General features: G+C 36.6%; 1 protein-coding gene across 1 annotated transcript; it reads left to right on the top strand.

Moving 5' to 3' along the window:
- The first annotated feature begins 8,856 nt into the window (after positions 1 to 8,856).
- LOC145666131 (uncharacterized) lies at positions 8,857 to 11,241 on the top strand. Its single transcript, XM_081733217.1, has 2 exons — positions 8,857 to 10,994; positions 11,096 to 11,241. Exon 1 carries the CDS (start codon positions 8,857 to 8,859, stop codon positions 10,705 to 10,707), a length of 1,851 nt encoding a protein of 616 aa, XP_081589343.1. The 3' UTR covers positions 10,708 to 10,994; positions 11,096 to 11,241.
- The last annotated feature ends 507 nt before the right edge of the window (positions 11,242 to 11,748 follow it).

Here is an 11,748-nt window from a genome sequence, read left to right as displayed (position 1 = left end):
TTATCGGTCATATAGGTAGGTAGGTAGGTGCACCAGCATTAAAGGCATATGTGCTACAACTACAAAGTTATCTTATGTGCAACCTCAAACGTAGGATTGGTGATGCAGAAACAAAATTGAATAAAATACAGGACCAACAGGCTGTCTATATTTGTGACTGATTACCTGACCATGTATTATTAGTGTACAATTCCCCTGACGTCTTGCTTCTTCGTTTTCCTCAATTATATGACCATTTTTACTTGCGCTTATCCGTACCCTCTTCTGTCGTTATGTGCTACACCTCTGTCCTCACTTGTCAGAGTAATGTCAAATATAATGTCACATTGTAGTATATGTTTAACTGTGCTTCTATGCATAGTTTCATCGAACTCGCGCCATATTTCGTCCCATTATCCACAACGTGTTGTGTTGGCAGTGCCCCTACTCTTCCCCCGTAAGTACGAAACGGTTGCGATCGAGGGTTTTTCCCACCTATGGATTTTCGTGTTCAATAACACAAATCGATTGACCATAGTTTCGTTCCACATTTCGTGTGACACCAGAAAAGGTTTCCTCGTGAGTTAATTGATTGTTTGGGTTAAGCTATTCTATAGGTAGTTCTCGTGATATGAAGCGTACAGGAAAATGTTCCATTGAATGAAATATACTGTTTTTTTTTTTTTATTTTTATTAGGGGCTGAAAAAATATTGAATGCCCCTAAATCGAGTATTTATATCTTTTACGGAATAAGCACATGATACTGAGTTAAGTGGAAGTTTGGGTGTGGTTACACTATATCTAGTTCTCTTGATATGAGGCGTAAAACAAAATTTGTCTTTGAATGAAATATATTGGATTTTTGGATCACGGGCATAAAATTATTGAACGGTTCTTAAACCGAGTTTTCTTTTTTTTTTTTTTTTACGGAATAAGCACATCACACAGAGTTAATAGATTGCTTGGGTTTGGTCACTCAATGTGTAGTTCTCGAGACATGAGGCGTTCAGGAAACTGTTTAATTGAATGAAAAATATTTGATTTTTTTGGAGTACAGACCACAAAAATTTTGAATGATCCTTAAATCGAGTTTTTTTTTTTTTTTTTTTTTTTTTTTTTACGGAATAAGGACATCATACTGAGTTAAGTTGCAGTTTGGGTTTGGTTACAGTAGAGGGAGTCAGTTTAATATGAGCAGGACGAAGCTTAAACTCACACACCTTGCGTAAGTGGGAAGCAAGGAAATTGGTAGCATTGTTTGGAGTTTCATGTATTTGCAGAGAGGAGTCCAAGTTCCTGTAAAGGTGCAGTGGCGAAGCGTAATCCGACAAGTAGGATAGGCCCGATAAACTAATATTCCCATTTAGCTCCACAACAAATATTTTAAAGCGCAGGTCATATTTTCTTCTGTCTGGGATTTTCAGGGGGATGAGAGGAATTTCCTCCTCACTTGCTGGTTTAATTTCCTGTGTATTTGACAATAGAGGGAGAGAAAAATAAGTACATTTTTACAGTTAGCTGTCAAATTTCTTGGATAAGCTTTTGTTGCTTGCATCTCTTACTTTAGAATACAATACTGTATTTAATTAATGCACCACGTGATAATGTCTTCACTAGAAATGTTAATGTTCAAAAGGAACTTCATTTGAATCAACGCAAGATATTTAATAATGTATTCTATGTAGTAACATATATAAGGGGATGGCTTCGGGGCTTAAGCACTCACTGAAATTTTATCGCAATTTTATATATATATATATATATATATATATATATATATATATATATATATATATATATATATATATATATATATCACATTTCCAGGAATAAAGTTAGCAAAGCCCCTCCTGAAACAAGCAAAGCCCTCCGACACCGAAACAAAATCGTAAATACCCCACTGATTCTATCAAATGGAAAACGCAACTAAAATTACACACAAATATTATTATTTTATCCTGTACGCAGGGATGTAATGGAGGGTATATGCAGGTATACGGCGTGTACCTACCTCTAAGTTTTGGAAACTATCGTATACCCATCTAAAATTTAGGAAGTACGCGGGTACACGCTACATTCGATCCAGTATATTCACTTCATTGGAACAAACAAAAATGTATTTTCACATACGTATTTGAAAACAAAAAATCTCACTAAACAGCTAGTCGTCAGGCTCTTGCCGCCAATGAAGTCTAAATTCTTTTAAAATGTTTGCGTTTTCGAGTTGTGGGAATCGAGTTTTCCGAGAATCCCTTCTATAATGGAAAACAGCATTCTGAACTTGCAGTGATTTTTTCTCAAGATGTCAGATGTGCTGTAGTAGTAGTGGTCCCGTTATGGCCGGCCGAGTCAGCAAAAATTTTCTCGATTCTGATTGGCTGAGAGAGGTCACGTGACGTTAGGCCCCGCCCACGCGGGAAATTCAAATTTTCAGGTCACGTGGTATGACGTCATGAGTCACCCTGCGGGGAAATCCCTCATTCTCTTTTATGACCGGGATTTTTGAAATTTGTTCCCTTTTACGGGTAAGATGTGTGATTCTGATTGGTTGACAAATGTCACATGATCTTAGACCCTGCGATATTTGAAATTCGTTCCCTTTTACGGGTAAGATGAATTCTTTGGTACCACGATGCTAGAGGTCACGTGATCTTAAGCCCTGTGACTTTTGAAATTCGTTTCCTTTTTTTTACGAGTAAGATGAGTCCTTTGGTACCTCGATGCTGATTGGCCGACAGAGGTCACGTGATCTTAGATCCGCCACACACCCCATGAGTGAAATATAGAGCGATATGTCGGTGATCCTGGATTTTAGAATTTTGTTCCCTTTTATGGTTATCCTTAAAGTTCCCATGAAGGGTTCAACCTCCTCCTTAAATAACCCTTTTTTGGTATCATGATATTGTACTGAAGTTTACATTAAATATTATCGTTCTCTTTGACAGATAAGATGATTACCAGCTTTTTTACCTTGGTGGAGATCATGTCCTTGAATTAGTAGCCTATGTCTCTGGAAGTAACAATGGTGAAAGAGAGGTGTCGCTTGTAGATTTCTTATAACACATTGTTGTGAGTTTAAGCGATTTTTTAAACGCTCAGTAAGCGCTTCATTAATGGAAACAGTGTTGCCAGATTTTTTTCTACCTAAACTGCTCCGATTCTTTTCGAAACGGTTCCGCAGAGTACAAGAAATTTTAAACTAAAAAATTTTTCGAACTAAAAAAATTTTGTAACTAAAAAAATTTTAAACAAAAATTTTCAAACAAAAAATTTTGAAACAAAAAAGTTTCAAACAAAAAATTTTCGAACCCAAAAAAAAATTTCGAACTAAAAAATTTTGAAACAAAAAAGTTTCAAACAAAAAATTTTCGAACCCAAAAAAATTTCGAACTAAAAAATTGAAACAAAATTTTGTCGAACTAAAACATTTTTAAAAACAAAAGTTTCGAACTAAAGATGTAAATCACATCTAAAAATTTTCAAATCAAACTTTTTATCGAACTAAACTTTTTAAATTTTCGAACTAGAAATTTAAACCAAGTTTAAGAAAAAATCCTAAGAAATGTTTTTTTCAGGAATCGAACTCAGGTCTTTCAAACCAAAGATGTGTATGCTAACCGCTTAAATGAATTCGGTTTTAATCGATCTTGGTGGGTTTCGAACCATGGTCCTTGAAAAGGATACACATATACTTTAAGAAAATAAATCTGACAGTGTAACGCTTCTCAAATCAAACTTTTTATCGAACTAAACTTTTAAAATTTTCGAACTAGAAATTGAAACCAAGTTTTAGAAAAATCCTAAGAAATGTTTCTCCAGGAATCGAACTCAGGTCTTTCAAACCAAAGATGTGTATGCTAACCGCTTAAATGAATTCGGTTTTAATCGATCTTGGTGGGTTTCGAACCATGGTCCTTGAAAAGGATACACATATACTTTAAGAAAATAAATCTGACAGTGTAACGCTTCTCAAATCAAACTTTTTATCGAACTAAACTTTTAAAATTTTCGAACTAGAAATTGAAACCAAGTTTTAGAAAAATCCTAAGAAATGTTTCTCCAGGAATCGAACTCAGGTCTTTCAAACCAAAGATGTGTATCCTAACCGCTTAGCTATGAATGAATTCGGTTTTAATCGTGCTTGGTGGGTTTCGAACCATGGTTCTTGAAAAGGATACACATATACTTTAAGAAAATAAATCTGACAGTGTAACGCTTCCGTTCGTGGATTAAAATAAAATGCTGATAGACTTCTTTGTGTGACGACATAGAAGTACATATGATTGAAAAAATGCAAACGGCAGCGAATCGCATTACTTTAGTTTTACTACGAACGTGTCAGCATGATTCATGGAAAAAAAGCAAACATTGACATTCTCGTATGGAATATGAGGAAAATGAAATGTCGTCACAGTTACGACAAGTAGTGACATGATCCTGACAGAAAGCATTTGGGATCAGAACTGTGATACTAGATGTTGTAACTATTGAGAAACGTGAATGACGTCACGATCGATTGTTACACATCGTTTTGGTTCGTGATTCATGACAAGAGCAGCGAGCGTTTTGATTGGTTCGTTGTGATGTCATTTTATAAATTTCCTCGTTTCTGATTGGTTGATGATGACGTCGTTTTCACAACGACCTAAATAAAAATCTAAATTTCATTTTTCAAATCCTACATCGCTCTCAACTATCGTGTGAAGAAGATCTCCTTTTAAAAGTGTCTTTATTTAAGAAGCTTCATTGCACCGACTTTTTGTTCATTGAATTTGAGGTAAGTTCAGTGAGATTTTATTTGTCACCCAAGATTCCAAAATCATTTTTATTTTATATTTGTGGGGGTGGATCACGAATACACTGTTTTACTTTTAGTACGAAATATTTAGACTATGAAGAAATTAGTGGAATGGGAAAGTGGGAGTACGAATCAGGAACCCCACACATTAAAACTAAGCACGATAAATGATATGGTTTAGCGTCCCTTCAGCGAGCACCCGTCGGGAATTGAACCATGGCCAGAAAAATGTGTGCGCTTAGTTTTGAAAAGAATGCATTACAAAATTTCTAAAACTATGCCTGAGAATAATATGGTTCGATACCCTTTGAAAGCATTAGCGTCCCTTCAGTTTAACGTGATATTCGAGCAACCGCCCGGGATTGAACCAGGGCCAGAGGCGTGTACGTCAATCATTTAGCTTAGTTTTGAAAAGAATGTATGATAACGCGTGAGAATATTAAATTTCAGAAAAGGCTTGACAGCGATCCGATGTGGGAAAGCAAACCCCACCGAGGATTGAACCAGGGCCTTTCACGTTAAAAGCATGTACGCTAACCGCTTAGCCACGAGTGTATGAATATGTGGTTAAAAGTTTTTACGCTATACAGATTTTGTTTTGACAATTACGTATGTGTAACGTTAATGGTTGATGAATCTCTTCAACTTGCAAACGCATCATTTAAAGGTCGTTGTGAGTGGAAAAAAATGCTTACGCGTGCTTTATCACATCTCAGTACTGTTGAAACATTCATTCATTCATGCATTCTTTTTATCACTATAGAATGGTAGGTCAGTTACATGCTGATGTAATGGTTTCGAGTTTGACAGCAATAAAACACACATTTCAGTAACATAATTATTTAAAAAAAAAACTTTGATTTCTAGTACATGTGTTTTCATAATGAGATTCTGAACGTCACCGCCAGGGGAATCAAACTCAGGACCTTTACATGAATTGCTTAGTTAAGAATTTATCATGAATGTTATGATTTCCTGGGCTAAGCGGTTAGCATACGCGCCTTTGGCGTGGGAGACCAGGGTTCGATTCCCGGCGGGGAGCTCATGTGGTTCGGATTCCACGTTAATCAGTAGGTCCACGTCTCATATAGCCTCGCTACTGAAAGGGACGCTAAACTAAAAAATCAAAAAATCAACTCAAATTCACACTGCTCAATTCCTTTTTTCCCATTACATATTTGTTTTACCGTACCTGTTTGTTGTTTTCATTTTTAATCATGGCCGAATCGGGTTTTACTGTTCCCAATGAAATCACTCGTCATTATAGACGATTTATGTACGTTTATGTATTATGAGGTGTACGTCAACCATTTAGCTTAGTTTTGAAAAGAATGTATGATAACGCGTGAGAATATTAAATTACAGAAAAGGCTTGACATGCCCCGACGTGGAAAAGCAAACCACCGAGGCTTGAACCAGGACCTTCCACGTCCGAACCATGTACGCTAACCGCTTAGTCACAATAATAATAATAAAAAATACGCTATACAGATTTTGTTTCGACAATTACGTATGTGTATCGTTAATGCTTGATGAATCTCTTCAACTTGCAAACGCATCATTTAAAGGTCGTTGTGAGTGGGGAAAAAAATGCTTACGCGTGCTTTCTAACATCTCAGTACTGATGAAACATTCATTCATTTCATGCATTCTTTTTATCACTATAGAATGGTAGGTCAGTTACATGCTGATGTAATGCTCTCGAGTTTGACAGCAATAAAACACTCATTTCAGTAACATAATTATTTTTTAAAAAAACTTTGATTTCTAGTACATGTGCTTTCATAATGAGATTCTGAACGTCACCGGCAGGGAATCAAACTCAGGACCTTTACATGAATTGCTTAGTTAAGAATTTATCATGAATGTTATGATTTCCTGTTTATCAGGTGATTAAGATTTTTCTTTCTTCTTTTCTTTTGTAGTAAATTCAAGCTGCTCAATTCCTTTTTTTCCCACATTACATATTTGTTTTACCGTAATTGTACCTGTTTGTTTGTTTTCTCCTTTTATTAACATGGCCGAATCGGGTTTTATTGTTCGCAATGAAATCACTCGTCATTATAGACGATTTAACATTGAGGGCAGAATGCTCGAAGTTCAATTCAATGCACCGCCCGTAGGAACCGATATCATACAGTATGTACATAATAGTTTCCAAGCAATGCTGGACCATTTATTAGCCAATGTCGACGATGAGGCGATGGTTGGTTTATCAGTAATATCGCCACGGAATACCAATAAACCATTTTGGGTGAGTTTTCGCCAAGCACGAAACCTAACACTGGAAACAATGTGGGCCTCATTCGAAAGAGTGTTACAAAGTAACAATGCATTTCTCCTGCACGAGCCATTCACCGTTCATTTCCATCGTGTGGATATTCCAAGAGGATACGGATATGGAGATCGTTTAGCACAAGGAATACTTCAAAATGAAGAATTGTTACGTTGCAAACGAGGGATTGTACGAGTAAAAAATCAAGACTCAAGGTGCCTGGCGTACGCCATTGTTATTGCTATTGGCCTGAAAAAATACAAGAATGTAGATATGAAACGACATAAGCAGTATAAACGTCAATCGAAATGTATTGTGGACGATGAAGTGAATGCGTTATGTTCAAATGCAGGAGTCACTTTGGATCATGGTGCCAGTGTAAATGAAATACGACAATTCCAGGCATACCTTAAAGAATATAAAATTACAGTGTATACTAGTTTCACAGGCCGTGACATCATGTACGAGGGACCGAACGACGAAAATCGCACTCCCATAAATTTAATTTGTTTGGCTGGCCATTTTGACATCATCCAATCTTTAACTGCTTGTTTTGCAACCAAGTTCTACTGTGAAGCGTGCCATAAAAAATACAGTGAGCGTAACAGACATGTGAAAAATTGTCCTGTAACATGCTCCAAATGTCTACAGAGACCTCTATGCGACAAGAACCAAACGCCGATATTATGCAACGACTGCAATCGTCAATTTTACGGCGAACAATGTTTTAACAATCATCGTAATATTGTATATCATCGTGGGGAACCTATATGCAAAATGGTGAAGCAATGTACTAGATGTTACAGAGTATATTCTTTTGTGCATACTGGACAACGACATCATGATTGCAATGAGATCTTTTGCAATGTTTGTAAGAAGATTGTTCCGGGATCCCATCAATGTTTTATGCTTCCCGATCGCCAATGCTTGAAACCTGGTGTTCCTTCACTCATGCACGCAAAGAAAGCCTTGTTGATATTCTATGATATAGAATCTATGCAGGACACGAATATTGGCGATAATACGTATGTACACATTCCAAATTTATTGGTTGCAGAACAAGTATGTTATGCATGTGTTGAAAACAATAATATCCAGCAGTCTTGCAGTACGTGTGGTCAGCGCCAGCATATTTTCCAAGAAGAGGATCCAGTTTATGATTTTCTCCAGTACTTGCGGGAACGGCGTCCCAATATAAATAGGATTTTCTGTGTCGCGCACAACGCTAAGGGATACGATGGACATTTTATCCTAAAGACCATGGTAGAACAATGCCAATGGAGACCTGACGTCATATTAAATGGAACCAAGATACTGAGTTTAACCTTGAATAATCTGACGTTCATTGACTCGTTGAACTTCCTACCTATGGCATTAAGTAAATTGTCAAAAGCGTTCAATTTACCCGCAACCAAAGGCTACTTCCCGCATTTCTTCAACACCAAGGAGAATCAATCGTATATTGGACCACTTCCAGAAACGAAGTATTATGGTGCAGATGAAATGGCCGTCGAAGACAGAAACAAGTTCATGCAGTGGTACAACGATCATCGTAATGACACGTTTGATTTTCAGAAAGAAATTCTCAAGTATTGTATTCAAGATGTCAATGTACTGCGACAAGCATGCGTTTCGTTTATGACGTCATTTGAAACAGAAACCAAAGTGAATCCCTTCTTGGAGACGATCACGATTGCCAGTGCTTCCAATTTAGTATTCCGCCGGAATTTCCTTAAACCCAACACCATAGGAATTCTACCGGCACATGGCTATCGATGGAGAAGTACCCAATCGATCGCTGCAATGCAATGGCTGGCCTACATTGAAAAAACCGAAGAAAAACAAATCTTACATGCGGCCCGACAAAAAGAAGTGTTTATTGCGGGATTCCATGTTGATGGTTACTACCAAGATCCTGAGACGTTAGAGGAGCACGTCTACGAGCATGCCGGCTGCTTTTACCACGGGTGTAAAGTATGTTTTACTACAGGCCGTAATCAGCCCATCTACAACAATCCAGAAGACACCATGGAATTCCGTTATGAACGAACACAACGCAAAAATGCAAGACTGCGTGAATTGGGGTACATTGTACATGAAATGTGGGAGTGCGAATTTAATCAGTTCTTAAAACAAAATCCTGCAATGGCGACGTATCTGAAGAATCACCCGTACATGAACCGCAGACCATTAAATCCAAGAGATAGCTTTTTTGGAGGAAGGACCAATTGCGTGAAATTGTACCACCAAGTCGACGAAAAAGCGGGGGAAGTAATAAAATATTTCGATATTGTCTCGCTTTATCCTTATGTAAATAAGTGTGCTAAATACCCTGTAGGCCATCCACGAATTTATCTACAGGGTGATGAAAATATACCACCAATAAATAAAGTCAATGGTCTAATCAAAATGACGATATTACCAAGTCGCCATCTTTATCATGGTCTCCTGCCTTACCGATGTAACAAGAAACTACTCTTTCCACTGTGTGCTGCGTGTGCCGAAGAAATGAACCCAGACCCTACAGCAACGTGTACGCACAACGATCAGGAGCGGTGCCTCACTGGAACATGGGTATCATATGAAATCCAGAAAGCAATAGAATTGGGATATCAACCAGTGGAAATTTTTGAAATTTGGGATTATGACATTGAACAATATGATCCCATCACGAAAACAGGTGGCTTGTTCACGGAATATATCAATACATTTTTAAAATCAAAAATGGAAGCGTCTGGCTGGCCCAGTTCCTGTGTGACCGAAGAAGACAAATCAAAATTCATACAAACCGTCCTGGAGCGTGAAGGTATTGCATTGGATCCGTCCAAAATTGAAAATAATCCTACACGAAGAAGTTTATCTAAGCTTTGTCTTAATGCTCTTTGGGGAAAACTTTCGCAAAGATCAAACTTTAGCCAGACCACAATTATTGATCGGCCGGAAGAATTTTATGAAAAACTCACTTCCCCCGACATTAAACTCCATCAAATTGTACCCATCAATGATACGATGTTGTATGCGTTCTGGGAGTACAATGAACATGTGCCTGTTCAAAACCGAAACACCAATGTCGTGTTAGGTGCATTTACAACATGTCAGGCACGTCTGGAACTGTACAAGTACCTGGAAATGTTGCAGGAACGTGTTTTATATTTCGACACGGATTCTGTAATATTTACGGAGAAGCCCGGGGAGCCAACCATTGAACCTTCAACGTACTTGGGATGCTTATCGGACGAGATGGAGTCTTACGGACCACGAGCATACATCAAGACATTTGTCAGTGGAGGACCAAAAAATTACAGCCTAGAAATATACAATCCGGATACCAACGTCACCAGTTACATATGCAAAATTAGAGGATTTACATTAAATTACAATGCAGGACAACAATTAAATTTCAATACGCTAAAAGAAATGATTACAAATCAATGCCGTGGACAAGTCACCATCACTATCCCCCATAAGATATGCAGGACCAAAGACCATACCATCGTCACACGCAAAGAAGAAAAAATGTACAGTATCCAGTACACAAAACGTCGATTTAAAGAATTCAATTCTTATGATACGGTTCCGTACGGGTACGTTAAAAAACAGAAGATGGAACTGGAAAAAGAAGATGAAGAAGAAAAAACTGTAAATACCCAATAAGGCCGCCATTTCTTTTTTTCCTTTTCCTTTTTTCCACTCCTTAACCACAAAGCAGCAACACCAAGAAGAAAATGAAGTACCCACAAGAGTTCATAAACCATCAACACAACCATCAGTGGAAGAAATGTAGTCATCTCGTACCGAAGGAGGAACCTTGACCATAAAGGAGCAACACCAAGAAAAATGCAGTACCCAGAAGAGTTCATAAACATCCATCGGTGAAAAAAAAATGCAGTGATCCTGTACCCGAGGAGGAAGATGAACCTAAACAGATCCATCATTTACGAGTAAGTTTTATTTCTCTCTTATCAATATTGACTCATTTTTATTGTTTCAGAAAAAAAGAAATTCTTAAATTAATCCGTCGTTTCTTCTTTTTTCTTTACAGGATACGGCTACAAGATTCGAAGATGATGACGCGTCCAATATATTCATTAACTAGATCCTGTATTTATTATGTTAATAAACATGTATAGGAAGACCACATACCTTTCGTTAAATACAACAAGTTGAAAAAAAAATATGTTTTATTATTTCTTGAAACCCTGAACACTTGTTTTCAAATCATGGTAATCTTGAAAATTTAAGGTGAAAAATATATTCAAGATTTGGTTTACACGATTTTGTTCGAAAAAATAATTAAAGAATTTTTTTAGTGTCCAAAATTTGATTTTTAATTTAGTTTGAAAAATTTTTAATTTGAAAATTTTCAAATGTGGTTTACATCTTTAGTTCGAAACTTGTTTTTAAAATTGGTTCGAAATTTTTTTAAAATTTTTAGTTCGAAAAATTTTGATTTTAAAATTTAGTTCGAAAGTTTTCAGTTTAAAATATTTTTCGAAAAATTTTTAATTTTTTTAGTTCGATTTTTTTTTGGGTTCGAAAATTTTTAAATTCCTTTTAGTTCGAAAATTTTTTGATTTGAAAATTTAGTTCGAAAGTTTTTAGTTTAAATTTTTTAGTTCGAATTTTTTTGAAATTTTTGTTTCAAATTTTTTAGTTCGAAAATTTTTTGTTTGAAAATTTTTGTTTAAAATTTTT

This window comes from Thermobia domestica, chromosome 1, assembly GCF_964235325.1.
Source record: "Thermobia domestica chromosome 1, izTheDome1.hap1.1, whole genome shotgun sequence".
Classification (NCBI taxonomy): Eukaryota; Metazoa; Arthropoda; class Insecta; order Zygentoma; family Lepismatidae; genus Thermobia; species Thermobia domestica.
Note: the sequence above shows the minus strand (reverse complement) of the source record. Positions and strands in the feature narration are given on the sequence as shown.

Bases quoted from the DNA above. Each gene is read 5' to 3' on its own strand.
- LOC145666131 (XM_081733217.1), top strand. From the start codon at position 8,857: ATGCAATGGCTGGCCTACATTGAAAAAACCGAAGAAAAACAAATCTTA.